Genomic DNA, 18,310 nt, shown 5'->3' with positions numbered 1-18,310 from the left:
GGCTGTGGGAGCACTAAGATACGTAACGTCGAAGACAACATACTAGCGCTTACCTTCAGGTGTTCTGACAGGAACTTCTCCACGTCAGGGCTGATATAGAGGGGCAGCGTTTGAGGATACTTCGTCGAGCTAGAGTACGACAGTATAACTATATGGTAGATGAGACGTGGGTTGCTGAGAAGAACATATGACGAACCGTCCAGAAGCCTACAGCAATGTAAGACGAGATCCCGCATGATTCTCCGGCGTACACCGATGGTTTTCGGATCCATTTCAGTCCCAAGGACACGTAGGATGGCGACAGATGCAGCTTTCGCGCCGTTGTAGAGTTCAGTCGGGGTAGCATAACCTTCTTGTGGCGGAGGGTTCACGTCAATCCATACAGCGAGGGTAACCGCGACTTCGGTGGTCCGTGCAAAAATGGCCTGAGCAAGGGTTTCTTGTTTTTCAAAGAACCCGGGAACCTGGAGGATAGCATGGAGGATGTACTCGAAGGCACGGTCGAGCGTTCCTACATTCTCATGCAACGCTTCCCAAGGGTGCCCGCTTGGGTGTTGAATCTCGAGGTTGAGTAGATCGGATACCAACTTTACCCATTCTTCCTTCTGCGTCACCAACGCAGGGTCGAGCACTTGTTGGTTCACCGACTTGAGGAATGCCAGTAATAGCGCCGGGTATCCATCCGGCTGGAACGTGGGCGGCACGCTCGATGCAGAGGATGATGGATACTGAGAGGTCATAGCGCAAGCATAGTGGTTCTGAGGCCAAGAAAGAAGAAGCTAAATGTGAACTCGGAAAGCAGGACGGACGGGGAGAACAAGATGGAGGTCAGAGAAACGCGCGCGTAACGCGTCGGTGGCAAATGGACGCGTCGGCTCTCAGATCTCAGATCTCAGCGCTCAGCCATCACGTGCAGTCCCTATTAAGTCGCGATTCGTATGATAGAGTACGAGCTCTACATCGTACTCTACACGTAGTGAAGCCGGGTGTGGCATAACAGATACAGGAACTAGGAATGTAGAGCGAAAAATCCAGCTACTTGCGACCTGCTCGCCGCTTCTCTTTCATCTTCTCTCGTTCCGAAGCCTTCTCCTCCGCCCGCTCCGATTCAATCGAGCCAAACATCCGCTTCATCCGCTCGTTGTACATACGATCCTTCTCCTTCTCCTTCTTCTGCTGCTCCCCAGCCAAGAAACGCGCGTCCTTGCGCAATTCCCGGATCGCACCCTTGCGCTCCTGTTTGTACTGCGCACGCAGCTTCGCAGCCTCGTTCCGCTCGTGGTCCGGGTCGCGATTGCGCAGGTAGTTGGAAGTTGTGTGCTCGAACTTGGGAACGTATGTCGGAATCGGTATGGGCTTGTGTGCTTGGAGCCGGAGGGGTCGACGAGCCTGGAGGGCAAACTTCAGCAAACGCCCCAGGGTGTCCTGCAACGACTGCATCCTGGTCTGCACGACAGGAGGGTTAATACCCACATGCTATAAGCAGCAGATATACGCACCGACAGCTCCGATGGAAGGTCACTGCTCTTGACAGCCGCGAGGATATCCCCTACTGGGGTGAAAAGCTCGGCGAAGCCATCTAGACCCTTGTACAAGTCGGCGAATCGACTAAGAAGCTCCAGGCTCAGACCAAGGAGATCGACCTTTCCTTGCTCGCCGAGCTCCAACTCGCACAAGCTTTGCGACGGGTTAGGCTTTTTCAAAGACAGCTTCCGAGCCTTCTTGACGTCGATGGTGAGGGGTAAGGTTACCGTTGTCCGAAAGTCCAAAACTGGGAAGCTGCCCGGTAACGAGTCGACGCTGGTGAACGAATGTGGAGCCAGATGAAGTACAGAGTTAACGAGGAAGTTGATCGCTTCGGGTATAAACCGCTTCGAGAGCTTCTCGTACTGGAGGAACAGGCTGCACAAGAACAAACCACTTGCGATATCTTGCAAACGCCGTACGCGACCAAGTCCGAGGTACGCTCCCATGAGCAGTCGTGTGGGAGATATGACGGGATGGTTCATGTCGCTCGTAGGCCATAGCTGTCCGATAACCCGTAAGAGCGACAACTCCGGTATCCCGGGCCATGTTTTCGCCTCAGGGTCGAGGGCCCCCTTCGAAAGCCCGCGCTTCAAGTTCTTGTGCATGAGGTTGAGCTTCTCGACGAACGCCCCCGCTGACTGGATGGGGTATGATTTGGTAAGCGCGGCGAGATGTGGGAGGAGAGAGGTGAGGACAGTGTGACGCGGCGTCGGAGGTGAGGTGATGTAGAGGATGTGCTCGATGAGAACAGTGTTCAGACCCTGGATTGAGTGAGTCTGTGTCCCCCATAGACTAGAACGTTAGGACATACCTGCAGCTTGAACTTGTTCTCTTCCGCTAAGCTCGGATGATGAAGGGTACGAATACGCCTGACGACCGTCGGGATATCCTTCTCGTCGATGTCCTCGATGATCTCAAGGAACTCGTCATGCGTCTCCGGACAGGGGAACGTGTACGGCAGCTCTTTCGCAACAGAGGCCAACTTCTTCCGCCTGGTTCGCTTTGTATCCACGAGTGCCTCCGATTCACCTTCTTCGCCGTCTTCCTCGCCAGACTCCTCAGATGCACTTTGAAACTCGTGGGCAACCGAGCCTTGTTCGTCCTCCTCCTCTCCAGACGTCTCCTCATCACCCTCCTCCTCACTGTCCTGGCCCTCATTCTCGTCGCTCCCCTCATCTTGGTCTTCTGCACCAGCCATGGCAACATCGTCGCCAAGACCAGCACCGAGCCCGCCCCAAGTCTGTTCCTCGTCATTGAAGTCATCATCGAGGTCATCCCCACCCCGCGGCCTCGCCTGCTTGCGCTTGCCCTTCGGCTGCTCGTCCTCACTCTCACTCTCCTCACCCCTCATGCGCCGAAGTCGTCGTTGCTCGGCCTTTTCCAATGCTTCCTTCTCTTCCAGAGCAAGTTCCTCCTCCGTCTTTGTCCGATCCTTCGGTTTCGCCCGTCGGTCCAGGGCTAGCTCGCGCACATACTGATCGTACTCTTTATCTTGGTCCTCAGGTGGAGGTGCCGCGAGTGGTGCTGGAGCGGGAGCGTCAGTGGAAGGAGTAGCTGGATTCTCGGCGGGTGGAGGGGCGAAAAGAAGAGAACGGATGGAATCGAGTTCATTGTCTAGCTCGTGACGTAGGTTCTCGTCCTCTTCTTGTTGCGTTTGACGTAGGAGCTACAGGAACCGCATGGGCAAACGTACAACGTTCAGATGGAAGATCATCAACTAACCTTGTGTTGCTTGCTCTTTGCAATCACTTCGGCCATGACCTCCGCTTTAGACTTCTTTCGCGCAGGCTTGGGTGAAGTATGAGCAATGCGCTCCGTGTAGATTGGGATTATCGAGCATACCTCGTCTTCATGATCATCACCTTCGTCCTCATCCTCACCAAATCCACCAAAGTGAGATCTTTCGACGGTCTGTTTATCCACTTGACCTACGCGCGCCATGAAAATCAGTAGAGAGTACGGAAAATGTGGCAAAACGAACCTTCTTCCTCATCGTCATCGTCGAGGCCTAGACCAACATTGTCGAAGTCGTCCAGCTTGGACAGACTTTGGCCGTAGTGCGTGAGCTCGTCTTCATCCTCGAGGTTGAATGCCACACCCTTCGACGCGCGCTGTCTTTCGCGCGTGAAACGCTCAAGCATACGCTCCTCGGGAGTCATGGTAGGGTCATTTTCACCGAACCGACGGTCGACAATGCCACCTGAATGGTCTTTTTCTTCAAACTCCTTCAAAAGCGTCTTCTTCCGCTATTTCCAGAAGAACATATGCAACCGTGCAAACGCGCGACATGAGACGAGGGGCATGTAGCGAACGAAGCCGTGTACGCACCTGTTCAATACCAGCCTGTTTGCTTTGCGCCGGACGACCCGTGGTCCCGGCAATTTTCCTCCCTCCCACATCGTGTTTAACCTTAGTGACCTTCACGTCAAAGGGGTTGAGCTTCTGTTGAATCTCCTGCAGCCTCGCGGCTTTCTTCTCCTTGTCGCGCTCAGTGGGAGCGGCCCGTTTGCGCTTCTTGCCCGCCTGGGGCTGCTGCGTTAGTCCCGCTTGTTGCAGCGCACTCTTGAGCTGCTTCAACTGGGAGCCTTTTGCCATATCAAAGGAAATAGGAAAGGCAGAGTGAAACAAGAACGGAGTATAACGGACAAGCAAGCAAGGAGCACTGCACAGTACACTGGCAAGCGCGTCCACTACCCAAAATTATGTCACAGTCACAGTGCGTCACTGGATGAGATTCTCGATCTACCAGCCGCCAAAAACCAGTATGATGATGGATCACCGGTTTAGAAGGTGTACTGAGCTAATATCATTGTCGTACATGGATGATGGGCGTTGCAAATAATAAGAGCCAAAAAATTCTTGCAGATTGTTTCATGGCTTCCGCAAAAGGCGCAAGGAGAAATACAACCGATTTAGTTTGATGCTAGTGTGTACCACTGGCATTAGCAAGGCGAATGTCCGCGTATGAACAGGAGCACGAGGAGCTCCTTTTCGTTGACTGTATAAATATGTCACAAAATGTTCACAGAAAGGAAAGACGACGATCTTCGCGCCACCATCCACAACCCGCACTCCCCGCGTACCATGTCCCGTCGCAGGCCAGCACCACCCCCCTCTCGGGGTGCACTTGGGCTCACTTCTTCATTGCCCCTTCCATGGCAGCAGCCGGCATCTTTCGGAGCCAGCTTTCCGTACGATATCAACGAGAGCGACGATGAGCCGCCTAATTCTGCTAGGCGCGACAAGGCGAAGACTACCACCAGATGTTGCAAGCATTGTGGTTTGTCCCGCACGGGTCACTCGACCTCCGGATGTCCCAATGTCTACCCACCTATTCCCCCTAAATGGTTCGAGAAGATCTGGGAGAACCTCGTCATGCCTACAGTCCAGAGGAACGCTCGGTTGGCCCGGGGCCTCGAGCGCCTCAATGCACTGCAACGCGATCGGCCGGCTGACGTCTATGTGATGCTTGTTACGGCGAGACAGCTGCCCCTGGAGATGGATATGGCTCGTTCTCTCAAATATGCGGTGGGATGCCTGTACCCTGGGGACAGCTGGCCTGATGATGGGAGTGGGCTCCTGATCGTTGGATGGAAGGCCGACAAAGTCAAGTCGGTCCGCTCGGACCTGCTGCGGCATGGGGTGAGCCCCGATACCTGGGAAGACGTTGTTGTCAACGCCCTCAAGATGGACAAGGAGATCTTCTGGGGCGTTACCACAGCCCTAAAGGATGAAGAGTGATGTGAGTGTGTTCGACGCGATTGGGATCGCAGAGTGCTAACCGACCATTCACTCGCAATATGGTTTGGCAGGGCTTGACAGACTGGATCGTTTGGTATAGCATTGAATCTGTTTCGGACGCTTGTATCTTTGATGTATCTGGGACCTCTAATGGTGGGATTGTTATGACCTGCACTCGTCGTGCATGCTCTGTTGTGGAGCGCCTCGGCCCGAGTGTCGAGTGTCATACACAACTGAACAAACTTGTCATGCTGCTGAATTGGACAAAGATTAAGGTCAGATTCACTTCATGACATCGAAAGAATGTATGAATGAAGGAGGAAAGGCAAGATCGTTCACATTTCACTCACAAACGAAGTACGCCGGCTATCAAGAGCCTTTGAGACTGCGAATTGCATTGCCGTTTGCTCAAAATACGGCGTTTTTTCAATATCACTCCAGCCAGCTCAGAGCATAGCTCGATATCATCCGCACCCCCAGATAACCTACACATCGTGGCCATGGTGGGGTACGCTGCAACGAACGAGAGCAGTGTTCGGACAACACTCTCTGCGAGCACTGCCAGTACACGCAACACCTCAGATCGACGTCGTCAACGTCGCGCTATGCCTCGAGGTTGCCGTGACCTTGCAACTGAGTCCCCTCGGAAGCCCCCACATTGTCGGACATGTGGACACCGGATGAAGGGGCATACGACAGCTGGCTGTCCCAAGGTGCGTTTTCAGCGCAATCCGACACATTTCGTGGGCGGCTCACGTTACATACCAGGCAAAGAACGGTCCCCTCATGAGGCAACAGTACCTCAGAGGACTGGAACAGAAACATCGGGGATTAGTGCAAGTATTCGTCACCTCGGCTGAAGAGGTGCCTACCGAAGCAGTGAAGGCCGAGCAACTTGGCTTCAAGACTTGCGTCGTCACGCTTGACGAAGGCTGGGCAGGTGGCCACAAGCTTGTCATGCTACTCCTCGGCGAGAATGGCAAGGCCGTACATGACCTCGCAAATGCGTTCAAGAAGGGGAAGAAGGACGGTCACTGGACAAGCATGGCGCGGATCGTGTGGAGGGCTATAGTCGTCATCTCAGACAAACCATGGGTCCAGAAAGCCGCGGAGAAGCTGTTGTTGTCCTTGCTGAGCAGTTGGGGCAATGGTCACTGCAAGGCCGAGTGATTGAGGTTGTATAAGAGGTACGTGTTTCTCTGGCCGAGCAAATGCTGAGTGCTGAGTATGTCCGGGGAACAGTACGAGGACGGCTCTGGGCGCGAATGGACCTTTATCTTGGACTCTTTGGGTTGTAACTGTACTGTGGCGAAGAGCTGGACATACACCAATTGTACACGGATTTGAGAAGACCCCTCTATTCTGGCGTGAGCTTGAGCAACGTCGCCGTTCCAAGACCGCAAGACCGCCGATATCTGGGCCACTGCATGTGGTTCTAGTATCGCAATAGACGTAGCTTGTGGCCATGTAGGCTGACGTGGCTGTAGCTCCCGGCGGACATATGCCAATGTGGTGGACGGAAAGAACGCCGGCTGCGGACGATATTCCCCGGGCGGAGGCGGTGCGCAATGAAATGCGAGTACCGCCACTAACCGACGTTACCTTGCTCTACCCAGGCTCTGCCAGATTATATTTCCATTCTCACCCACGCAACATACGAATGCACTTGCAGCACTAACCTCGACCACACTATCTTGACTTCCTCAGCCTGTCCTTCGTTTCCCCGCCGGTACCATGGCCGACGATCCGTTCGATGTCCCTCCCGTTCCCGAACAGGATGAGGCTGGACACGCAGGCGATGGCCTCCCAACATACGACGACCTTGCAGCACAGCATGGCCCGAACTCAAGGTATGCACCGTCGGATATCGTTCCCAAGGACTGAACAGATGGAGGTTGCGATCTTCAGGTTTGGTCGATGGAGGGAATGGATAGAGAAGAGGTGCGTCTGTAGTCTGGTTGCGCCAACTCCAGTCCACTGACTATCTCATAGAGCTGCGGAACGGTACGCGGACACAACACCAGCTGACATAGAGCGAAGACGACAGCGAGGATGGGGAGAAGGTGTGAGTCTAGTCGATCTCTCCAGCTTCAGCTACACACCCGTAGTGACCTTCCCTTGAAGCTCGACCAACAGCCGCCGCCTCAATCTCAATCCGCACAACAGCTCCATCCTCCGGTCTCATTTCCTCCGACGTTCTCCGTATATGCGCCGTCAACGCATTCCTCGATGTATACTTCCAGCTATGCCACATCTTCTCATCCCGTGTCAATGTATTCCAGCGCGCCGTCGTCCTATACCTTCGGGACACATCTCCATCCCCAGCTGCACCTGCAGACCTCGTTTGCCACAATGCCCGTCTCTCCCCTGACGCACGCGAAGTATCCTCCGCCGCCCACCTCCCTCATACCTGAGTCCATTCCACCTACACACCTGAAGATGTACAACTTCGGTTCGCGCTTCTTGCCGCACACGACGTCTCCGATTCGATGTCTTCTGCCGTTGAGCAACCATCACCTGTTGTTGATTGGTCACGACAACGGTCTCTCTGTCCTGAACATGTATCCAGGAGAGAATGACGAGGACGACGAGGCCGAGAAAGGCCCAATGGATGCCGAGGCCAAGCTCATCTGGGAGGGCGAAGGGTGAGTCTGTTCCAGTGCGATGCACCAGTCGACTTGAGTTGTATCTTTTAGTGTACATCAGATGACGATTCTGGAGTCAGAAAGCACCGGAGAGGGCACTCCGCAGGGCGTGGTGCTCGCCCTCGTGAGCACTGAACCAGACTCGTCAAGGGAGCAGGAAAACCCGAGGATACTTCGCATGTACAACCTCGCTAGTTTGGTCAGCCTAGCGAAATGGGCCAGCACGCAGAAGGTTGGTAAATGCTCCAACGTCGCATAAGACTTCCCAGCTCAATTTCATCATGTAGGATGCCAAACCATTGGATCTGCGTGGTGGTCAGAAGGGCAAGGGATCTCATGGCAAAAGGCACCATCGACCACCAAGTTCGATCACCAAGGGTTTGAAGAACCTTGTGCTCGACAGCGGGATCGCGCAACCTACGTCTCCCTCACGACATCACGAACCACAGGCATCATATTCCTCTCTGACCAGTAACTGGACATCCCCAAACCGACCCAAGTCTGCGGCACCTGCACGGGCTGATTCTGTAGACTCGGAGTGGGACATGATCAACGAGTTGCCATTGCGATGGGCCACGAACTACACTCCGCTTGCGTCTGCTGGATCACGACTGCAGCACAACTCAGTTTTGGTGTACGATGTCTGGAAGAACGACGGCCAGCGTGGCCCTGGCGGCGTGCTGCTAGCTATCGCGACGAAGTCATCAATTCTCCTATATGAGGCTCCCAAAGGCGAGCGAGCCTTTCGCTTCACCAAGGTCCGTAGCAGGTATTGTCTCCGCAGATTGTACATTGACCGCAGATACGACTATGTATATAGGAATTCTACACTCCTCTACATGCGAAAAGCATCACCTTTATCCACCAGTCGGTACAAGACAACGTGTCCCGCAGCCCTTCGGATGTCCTCCCTCGGAGCTCTACGGTCGACTCCCAAGGCCCACGACATACTCGCGGCTTCTCCTTCAACTCCAACACGAAGGCCTACCCAACGCAGCTTTCGCTCTTCGTCGTGTTCGAGAAGAAGGCTGGGACCATCCGCGTGGCCGACGCCGCCGTCGGCGAGGTGGAGCTCTACGAGGACAACTGGAGCGCACAGCAGAATGCGCTGATGGCATCCCCGAGCACGAGCACCCTCACGTCGCGCCGCTCGCGAGCGTCCTGGGATGGTCGCGGATTCAGCAGGGATAAGGGTACATGGGTGCCCCCGGTCAAATTCGACGTTCCCGGACCGACGGGGAAGTCGTTGGTGACCCAGATGCACCTCCTCACGCGCGGTCGGCAGTCGCACATTGTCCCCCACCCGCTGCCTGCGAAGGTATCTGGGGTGCCACCATACCGCATCTTGTACTGGACCTCGACGCCAAACAGTGTCACCGTGCGAGTATGTCTGCCAGAGTTTCCGGAGGACCCGGCGTTCTTGCAGGTCGTGGCCTTCGGCGAGGAGGGAGTTGAAGTGCAGGAGGTCCCTCTATCGCAGCTCTCAGAGCACAAGGGCAAGGGTCGAGCGCAGGATCCCATACGTGCACAAGCGGACGTCGGCGGAGCTGCCGGCATGCTCATGGTAGGCGGGCACTGGGACCGCCCGTTCTTCCCCGGCCTGTCTCGGTCGTACTCGACATCGAGCTTCAACAGTTACGCCTCGTCGACTCTCGAAGACGAAGGCGGGCTGCCGCCAAAGAACGAAGGAATCTATGGCTGGGTACAGAAGGGCGCAGAGGATTGGCGGGTGTTCTGGCTTGGGGATGCGAGCTCAGAGGACGACGGTGGTTTTGATGAAGAAGAGTGACATTGGAGAGCGCGAGTATGAGTACATGGACAGACGTTTATGCAAGCCATCATCGTATGGAGAGAGGAAAGCAGTGTATATATGTTAGATGTAAGTCCCAGGTGTACAGTGCAACAGTGCAGAGTAATGCAAATGTCCCATGGCAAAATGAAATAGAGAATGTATCAGTACGGTGGAGTAGCAAGGTATAGACAACGAGGACAGCGACAACAGTACGAGCGCAAAGGCTATGATGAGGGAGTCTGAGGGTCCGAAGAGCTCGTAGCACCTCGCAACACGGTGAATGACCGCCGTCCTTGTTCGTCGACGCCTTCTCCGGGCTGCGTGGAGGACAACGCGCCCTGTGTGGCGCTTTGGAAGCCAGGGCGCGGCTTACGCATGACAACAAACGAGCGGCCAGTATCCTGGTCGGGCGGCGGGCTCAATGCCGCGTCGCTCTCGCTCATCCGGCGATTCTTTCTCCTATTATACCAATGCTTCTTCTTCGGCTGTGTCGCGGTGGACTCCTCGTTCAGATACTCGATCCGGGCCTGCTGCTCCGGGGCTGGTACGGCACTACCTCCCGCGGCTTGTGACACGAAGGGCAACACCGGCGCATTCTCGACGATCGCCGTCTGGGACTTGTTACGGATATGCGCGGGCGGCATGGCTCCAGGGGGCAAGCCTCTTGCGGCGCTCGAGATTGACGGCGTGGGAGGGGGAGAGTCGTCCATGAATGAAGGCGCAGACCGAGCTAGCGAGCTAGGTCCTAAGTTGCGCTCGCGGTCAACCGACGGGAATGTCTGGGTGGAGCCGGACGCTATGGCGTAAGGCGAATCGTAATGGGCGCGCCCTCCTGCGACCCTGGCGAACCCAGATTTTGGTACCTCTGGAGCAGGCGGCTGCTCCTCAACCGCATTGTACCCAGGGCCAGGGAAGGGTTGCCATGCTCCCATGATGAAGCCCGTCTCGTCGTCGCTGTCCTCCTTGTACGGCTGCATAGCATGTTCTGGACGGAGGACGGAAGGTGGTCCTGAAGAAGGTGCGCTAGTGGTCTTGTACGGCGGCGAAGGTCGCGACAGAGCGAGTGTCGAGGGTTGCCTCTCCGTGGGGCGGTAACCGCGCTTCGAACTCGGATGTCGGGGGCCGCAGCAACCCATGAGACCCAGGGTACCGAGAAGGCCGCTGTCAACCACATGCCTACTCCTGCTGAAGCCGACACCACCAACTATGCGGAGTATGGCTTCGAGGACCTTCACGATGAACATCAGGAGGAAGGCGAGGTATATCAGGCCTAAAATGAACAGAATCGCGTATGCGACCCACTGTGCGGCGCCGGCACCAATGGAGACCTGACGTGACGCAAGGTAAGCTTACGTATAGCGGAGGATCGTGAGACACTTACGACTGGGGTGAGGATGACGAGAAGAACAGCGATGACAATCCGGCCAACGCAGAACAGGAAGCTAATGAGACCCATGCTGGCTCCTTGGCCCCAAGGCAGCCAGATGCTGGTCCCTAGTGCAGCCGCGACTTCCACGACAAGGATGACAATAGCCTGCGCAGTGCCGCTCTTCTGGCCGAACCCTATCGTGACTCCGAAAGCTATATTGATAGCGAAGAGGGTGCACGCGAAGAGCTGAGAACCGTGCCTGTAATGGTTGTATAGCGGCCCGAGGGATAGAAGTGTCCAGGTCTCGTCGTATAGCTTGCTCGTCCGCGTGAGCGTAAGGCGGAGTACGAGGAAGGCGGGAATGAGGACGGAGAAGAAGGCGAAGGAGAGTGCCGCGAGGGCGATCGAGGCTGTCGACGCCTGCCCCTTACCGAGACTCATCTGGTAGCAGGAAAATATGGTGATAGGGAGGTGGAAGAGGAGGAGGATACGAATGAGGTTGCCCTGGAGGACGCTTCCGTGGAATGACACGAAGTTGCTCCTCCATCGCCACCAGGAGCGAGTAACAGGGAACCGCGACATCGTACGGGAGAAAATGGCATGACCATTCAGTGACCTGTTCTCATCTGCGGTGGCAGATGCGCCCACGCCGTCAAGCATATCCTTGCTCGCGGAAGAATAGCGAGGACTGCGCGTCCCTCCAAGGCCGGTAGCAGCCTGCGCACCAGTCGCACCCGAGATCAGCGACAGGAAGAAGTCCAATGTCCAGACAAGGATGCTGAGGACGATAGTCGCCGCGACTATGGCAAGGAATAGAGACAGGCAGATGCCGAACAAATCTTGTGGTCGTACACCGACTGACCACGCAAAGGCGGAGATCCCAGTCGTCGCATTGGCAGGTAGTCGGAAGATGAAGTTCGGGGCGGTGCTGTCGATAAATATCGGCGAAGAAGAGTCGCTCAATTGATCGGCGAAATTGGAAGGCGGATCGTAAGGTTCAACGGTGAGAGGATTCCAATGGTACTGCGCCGCGTTCTTGCCCTGCGTGATCGAGATGTCTGAATGGGCGGTCAGTACCAGTGTAGGCTCAACGGAAGTACTAGACTAACTATAGCTCAAGGTCGCCCAGGCGGTTTGGGAAAGCAATGGATCTACCGTGACGCAATCAGCTTCTATATGCGGAGGTCTGAGCAAATCAGCCTTACAGGTGAACATGGGCCACTGCACCGCGACCATGGATAGCGCTGCACACCACTGAGTGTGGAAGATGATGTCTCTCAACGAGGGTGTGCCTGCGTAAGTGAAGTCAGTATACAGACGATGAAAGATTGCGGAACGATAGTTGTGAACCAAGACCACGATTGTGCAGCTCATCCCCAGACGACCGTGAGGCGAATAAACATATTCACTCGACTCCTTGCCTGCACAAGTAGGAAGTCGACGAATGAACTGCACACACCCGCCGCTACACTTCCAGCACTGGGATCGATTGGGGCATCTAGCACGCCGCCTGAAATCTGGTTGCGTGAACACTGAGGTGGACGAACGCGGCGATGCCGAACCACGCCCATCGACTTGATCGTTCTGTCACAGGCTCAAACTGACAAGTCGACATGGATGGACCATATACCAGAGGTCGCATGGAGTCAATGCAGGGATATTGACGTGTGCATATCGACTTTATGGCCAGACGGGGGTCTTGTTCACAACTATCGTTCACAGACAGTGATCACCAACCAACAGAAGATGACTTACAAAAACGCATCAGGGCAGGCGAGGACGCAAATCGTTCGCCACTCAGAGCACTGGCAAGAATGAATCCTGCGCTCTCGATCCGGGCCAGTATCCCACTCCCACCCCTGGACGAGCCGCGACCCCACGCGGCGACCAGTCGTGCGATGCCGACAATCGCCCAGTATCCTATCGCGAGGCCGACCGTGCACCAGAAGATGATGTGTGCGTGGCCATAGACGGAGTCCACGGCTCCGGGCTTGAGCATGGTTGTGTTCACGTCGAGGCATAGGAGTTCGTTTTGGAATGGGTCGAGAGCTCGAAGACGGGTGTCAAACGTTGCGAGCTCATAGCCTCCACTGAGCAGAACGGATGATGAAAACGCGAACGGGCCTGCGCTGAGCGGGCAGAAGCCATTCTGCGAATCGGGAGTGCCCAGGGGAGAGGCAGGGCGCAAGGTCGAGCAGAAAAAGGAATTGCTGTTGTTGTTGGCTTGTTGGAATGTCAGCAGTTCGGTAGTCGTGAAGAGTGTCGCTGGTGGGTGTTTGCGTCTTGTGTCATTACAAGAATCTGGCAAATCGCAACTTGAGTACTTACTAGCAACCGGATGTTCTCCGCCAGACGCCGCAATTATCTGTTGGGGCGTCGTTCCAATTACGGTGAAATTAATGTATGCTCCATTGGCGCTGTCGGGGAAGAACTGAGCATAGACAGTCGAGACGTCGACTTTCTGTGTTGTGTTGTCGCTCGAGAAACAGTCAGAGTATTGTAGGGTGGCGGGTTGCGCAGTCGTAAACGTGAAGTGAGAGACTAGGAGAGAGAAAAGCAAGAACAAGACCCTCCATGGTGAGACGGGCTCATGAAAGCCTGCCATGGGGGCGGCGGCGAAGAATAGCGGTAAGGTCAAGGACGTGGTGAACGTTGAAGTTGGCCTACGGGCTCGCGAGAGTCGAGGCGACACAGCGTCATCGTGGCGCCGTCGGATAACTAACACCGTATTTACGTAGGTGCTTACCTTCATTTACTCATCAACGCCTTATTATTAGCTCCAGTAAGCTGTACTTTGAAACTCCGAAAGTAAACTTGCACAACCCTTTCCTGTGGGCGCGCGACTTTCCACGACTCGACTTGACCACATCGACGCCTTCCCTGGTATCGGCTTGCTACCACGTAGACGGGCATCCTATATCATTGCATGCTTCGACTTTCCTGGTCTCCAAGCCTCTGCGTTGCATGGTTGCGACTGAACAGCCTTGCCATCCGAGACGTTGATGATCGCCTGCCTTCTCGTACTTCCGCCGGCACTCCGCATTCAAGTCGACGTATGTCGACTTGCTTCCAGGATTTCTCCCACCGCCATGAGAAGCCGTTCGAAGACTACCAATCATCAGCATGAAGCTAGCATGGGAAGCTGGCCGTACACCCTCCGCTCTTGTGCCGTAGTAGGCGTTCATGGCATGTCGGGTGCCCTTCATTTTCCACATGAACCTGTCAGTGGCGGCAGAAGACAGCTGCAAAACAGACAGCAAAGCGGTAAACCATCGGGTCATGCCGACATAAGGGTTGGGCTCCTCGGGAAACGGCACGACCCGACTTGCTTTGCCCCACACCCTCACAAGGTGAGTGCACTAGTGCTTGATCTTCATGTGGCAATGCTCGTGCTCCTCGAGGCTCGAGTTCGCATAGTGGTTCAACAGACCATCTTCGCAATCCGAGGCGCACATCGTGAGCAGATGTCATATGTACCCGCGCAGTTAAAATGCATATGTCGGTCTCTGGACAGTCAGACTTCGACAAGGTGCGATCGTCCAGGTGCCCGATGTATCCATGTACCGATGCACAGTGCTGGACCTCATAACGCTATCATTGTCTTGCGTGTGGCACGCGCGCATGTGTACTACGTCCCGGCGGCCTCCCACAACCACACTCTGGTGGCGCACATGTAGCACAGGTTGGCGGCTTTCTGGAAGCTTGAACGCCCTGCAGAGTCCGGGAACATGCGCCTGCGATTGATCAGGCTATGACATCGAATCTTAGTGACAGCGCGGAGTCAAGATCTGGTACGGACGCATCTGCTCGCCCGCGAAGAAACTTTGTCTTTCCGTTCTCGATCTTTCATCCACCCACGCCTATTCGTTCTTCTATCAATGGTCGCTTGGATCTCACCATGTCATCATCTGGGGAAGCACACTGACTTGTTCGTTTCCAGTGTACGGGCTCTGCAGACAACTTTGCGCGCGCTCATGTTCATCGCGAAGCTCGTCGGTGGCGGACCGCATTGCGGCGTATCTTGGACGGCCTCGACGGCCTCGACTGCTTCCTGCTCCGCAGATGTCGTTTGAAAGCTTCCGACGCATTCTATAACCCAGTATATGTGAGTCTTGTGTCCTTTCCGGGCGGAGCTTGGAAGGTTTGCTTGTGAAACTGTTGGCATCCTCGAGTGTGCCTCTCCCCGAGCATCGCTTCGAGCACATACAGTATGCAGGGGATGAACAGACTACCCGTCCCGAAACGATCACACCCTAGCGTGTTTGCGGGGGCTGCCCCGCCGCGGACTTACTCGGTGCCACTCGGTGCCGCACTAATGTCTTGTTATGGTGGGATCGCGCTGAGACGATGTCTGGTTGATATAATCGTTACGTGGGGCTATGTCTCAGAGTCGGAAGATAGCGTATATCGACATGTGCAAGCCTCGGCTTGCCACTTGCGCGTGGATGTAACAGAGAGCCTTCGTGGCGCCTTGCCCTGTTTGTGCAAAGTGGGATGAAGGCTGTAGGGGGGGTTCTCCACGGCCCCTTGGCTCGTCCGATAACCTCATGGCCGTGATGTCGCTATCGGCGAATGGGGGTTGTCCGAGTGAGCTCATATGCTCTTATGACCCGGAGGGTGCGTCGGCAAAAAACAAGCCTCGTATAGATATATTCACGCTCGCGATTCTATTGTGCGCAGGATATGGACCTATATAACATCCGGCGGACAGGCTCCATTCCTGTGCGAGGGGGACGTATTTGCCGTCGACATACGCACGGGCAGGGCTGGAGCGGGGTGGGTGCGTCCTACAAATCCCGTTAGCGTTTGCGTAACGTCAGTGGCACTGGCACGGCGGAGGAGGTCGAGAGAACTCGAGACGCCACAACGGGACCAGTAAAGACTGAATAAACGCGGGGCGGGAAGGCCGGGAAGTGCCTACCGCGAGGGGGCTTGGTTCGTGTTTCAGGTTGCCAGCCGGACAGCGGCACGCTTCTCTCGTACCCACACAACAGGCAAGTTAGGTCCGGCCAGTGCGTGCGACTGTTGACACCACCCAGCGCGACACAAGAAGCAGGGACCAGAACGCAGAAGCACGCAACTGCTAGGCACGATGCGCTCGGCGGTTCCCTGGCCCGCGTGCGAAGACACGTTATCATACGCCTATCCCGCGAACCTTGCCAAGTAATGCAGTCCCAGAGGGAGTCAGTCCCCTTCGCGAGCTGGGGTCGACAGAGCGTGGAAGTCCGACATGCGGGGAACGACGTCCTTCGCCAGGCATCGCGCGGCCACGGTGTAAGAGCCATGACACACTGCGTCACCGAATGGAGGTGTCAGAGATGTGTTGCGGGTCCTGTCATCCGGCGGGAACTACAAATTCATAGAATTTGGCAGCCCGTCCCCTGGACCTTACGCGCGTACGTCTTGAAACCCGATAAGAGTCCGAGTCCGACCTGTAGGATACCGAACCGAACAGCCCTCAGCCGGGAAATCCAAACGTCTCTTTGTCTTCTCTGCTCCGGATCCGAGGGGATTCCTATGGCAGGGCGCAATATTTTTCGAGGCCTAGTACCCCTCTGTTGTGATCACAAAGTTGCGACACGAGCACGGAGGATGGTTTTGGGGTCGCGAAATCGAGCTTGAAGCTTGAAGCTTGAAGTGTAGCATTCGTCGGCAACGCCACGGCGAGGACAATGCTCTGACTTAACCTTGCTTAAATCGAGAGCGCCGCCATAGAGTTCATACAATCTGTGAACCTGGTGTTCTTGCGACGTCTGACTTTTCCGCTGTATGGTGCACGATCGAACGTGTGTGTGATGGGTCCGCCGGAACGACAAACCCCGGACTGCAGAGTAGTGACCGGCGGGCGGTATTGCCAGAATAATTCCCTTGGGGTATTATTGCAGTCTCAGAGTGCTCCTCCTGCTTCGTGGATGTACCGCCAAAGAATCAGAATGGCATATGGACCATGGCACCATCCGACAAACGGATTGACTGGGTGCAATTCAGCGAGTCAGTCCGTTATTGGAATAGACTACTTACCCGACCAAGAAGCCCTCACGAGGAGGGTCACACTTACTTAGCTTCGCGCTTCGCGGCAGCGTCCTCGTGTTGGGCAAGGCGTGTCCCCGCAACGGCTCTGGCGAAGAATGGAGGGGTCTATTTACGACATGGTTGTGTCATTGGGAACGTTGGCCTTGCGGCAAGCATTTGGCATTGCGCGCGTCTGCGCAAGCATGAATGGACCTGTCCCGATTGTGCGACCCACCGTCCGGCCGGATGTCTCGGAGCCTGCAGGCAGATGGGTGGATAAATCACGGCATTGCAGAGTGGCCAGCGCCACGAAGCCGTCAGCCCGGATGCGGACAGAAACCACCTGTGCATGCGCGGCGCATCGGGCAGCGAGCTGATGTGGATTCGGCGACACCAAGCCCGTGCGCCGCAGAGAGATCCTACATTGCCGCTTGGAGAGCTCAAGGGAATAGACCCGAGTACACGCACGTCAATGACGGGCGCAACGAACGGCGAACGCGGCGCAGAGGTCACATCGCAGCTCACAGCCTGCACACAGCCCATGTGGTTCGCCGTCATCCCAGAGAAGGCCGCTGGGCGATTGGAGGAGAGGATGCAGATGGTTGTCTGACTCGATTCTGTCAGACCTCCCAAGTACACGAGCGGTTGTAATCTGGAGGATTCTGAGGTTGCTGTAGGCTAAGGCTGTAAAGTAGCCTGTCCGCGCACGACAAGCCGGGCGTGTGGAAGCGAGGTCGTCATGTGGCGGACGCCGCCACAGCCCGTTTCGGTCGGCCTTTTTGGCGACTTTTGCCCTCCGCTCATCGCCTTTCCCACGGGCGTCGTTGCTCGCGACCGCACACACGTCACACCCAGTCACACCCCGCGTGTGTCGTGACGTTTCGCGCCCTGACAGGACAAAGCTCTCCTTGACCTTGTACCACCACCATCCCCCTCATCCGCCCCTCCCACATCGTCAAGATGACAGATTCCTTCACCTCCTTTCGACGTTTCGTCCAGCCTTACGGAGACATCGACTCTCCCGCAGTTACCATCGACGGCGAACTCATCACCACGCGCGAACTCGTCGATGCCTACCTCGTCGCCGTCCCCACCTTCAACGCAGTCCTGCGCGAGCTCCGGGCCTGCCCATTTCCCACCGCCGTCGACGTCCTGAACGCGGTACTCTCTGCGGACGAGGTACTGCTCACGACGTCCCTGCGACCCACCCTCTTCAATGGGTTG

General features: G+C 55.8%; 6 protein-coding genes across 6 annotated transcripts; 3 read left to right on the top strand and 3 right to left on the bottom strand.

The window, feature by feature from the left end:
* Nucleotides 1-912: 912 nt before the first annotated feature.
* L226DRAFT_608176 (Nop14-like protein) lies at nucleotides 913-4,163 on the bottom strand. Its single transcript, XM_067685893.1, has 7 exons — nucleotides 3,856-4,163; nucleotides 3,509-3,773; nucleotides 3,370-3,455; nucleotides 3,250-3,315; nucleotides 2,339-3,193; nucleotides 1,500-2,288; nucleotides 913-1,446 (listed from the first exon to the last, which is right to left on the bottom strand). The coding sequence occupies exons 1-7, from the start codon at nucleotides 4,120-4,122 to the stop codon at nucleotides 1,036-1,038; spliced, it is 2,739 nt and encodes a 912-aa protein (XP_067541415.1). The 5' UTR covers nucleotides 4,123-4,163; the 3' UTR covers nucleotides 913-1,035.
* Nucleotides 4,164-4,483: 320 nt separating this feature from the next.
* Nucleotides 4,484-5,942, bottom strand: L226DRAFT_122174 (uncharacterized protein). The gene is made up of 3 exons (XM_067672205.1): nucleotides 5,619-5,942; nucleotides 5,310-5,522; nucleotides 4,484-5,250 (listed from the first exon to the last, which is right to left on the bottom strand). The coding sequence occupies exons 1-3, from the start codon at nucleotides 5,664-5,666 to the stop codon at nucleotides 4,669-4,671; spliced, it is 843 nt and encodes a 280-aa protein (XP_067541414.1). The 5' UTR covers nucleotides 5,667-5,942; the 3' UTR covers nucleotides 4,484-4,668.
* L226DRAFT_518947 (uncharacterized protein) lies at nucleotides 5,874-6,438 on the top strand (the record flags this gene model as incomplete). The annotated part of the gene is made up of 2 exons (XM_067678568.1): nucleotides 5,874-5,981; nucleotides 6,037-6,438. 2 exons carry the CDS (start codon nucleotides 5,874-5,876, stop codon nucleotides 6,436-6,438), a joined length of 510 nt encoding a protein of 169 aa, XP_067541413.1.
* Nucleotides 6,439-6,990: 552 nt separating this feature from the next.
* On the top strand, nucleotides 6,991-9,907 carry L226DRAFT_549612 (uncharacterized protein). Its single transcript, XM_067682693.1, has 7 exons — nucleotides 6,991-7,118; nucleotides 7,177-7,209; nucleotides 7,261-7,333; nucleotides 7,357-7,913; nucleotides 7,965-8,145; nucleotides 8,201-8,671; nucleotides 8,734-9,907. The coding sequence occupies exons 1-7, from the start codon at nucleotides 7,003-7,005 to the stop codon at nucleotides 9,700-9,702; spliced, it is 2,400 nt and encodes a 799-aa protein (XP_067541412.1). The 5' UTR covers nucleotides 6,991-7,002; the 3' UTR covers nucleotides 9,703-9,907.
* Nucleotides 9,908-9,929: 22 nt separating this feature from the next.
* Nucleotides 9,930-13,679, bottom strand: L226DRAFT_565671 (uncharacterized protein; the record flags this gene model as incomplete). The annotated part of the gene is made up of 6 exons (XM_067683822.1): nucleotides 9,930-11,033; nucleotides 11,087-12,132; nucleotides 12,184-12,225; nucleotides 12,280-12,366; nucleotides 12,830-13,339; nucleotides 13,403-13,679. 6 exons carry the CDS (start codon nucleotides 13,677-13,679, stop codon nucleotides 9,930-9,932), a joined length of 3,066 nt encoding a protein of 1,021 aa, XP_067541411.1.
* A 159-nt stretch (nucleotides 13,680-13,838) lies between these two features.
* On the top strand, nucleotides 13,839-14,859 carry L226DRAFT_122089 (uncharacterized protein). Its single transcript, XM_067672204.1, has one exon. It carries the CDS (start codon nucleotides 14,077-14,079, stop codon nucleotides 14,749-14,751), a length of 675 nt encoding a protein of 224 aa, XP_067541410.1. The 5' UTR covers nucleotides 13,839-14,076; the 3' UTR covers nucleotides 14,752-14,859.
* Nucleotides 14,860-18,310: the final 3,451 nt, after the last annotated feature.

This window comes from Lentinus tigrinus (genome assembly GCF_003813185.1).
Source record: "Lentinus tigrinus ALCF2SS1-7 unplaced genomic scaffold L226scaffold_2, whole genome shotgun sequence".
Taxonomy (NCBI): Eukaryota; Fungi; Basidiomycota; class Agaricomycetes; order Polyporales; family Polyporaceae; genus Lentinus; species Lentinus tigrinus.
Note: the sequence above shows the minus strand (reverse complement) of the source record. Positions and strands in the feature narration are given on the sequence as shown.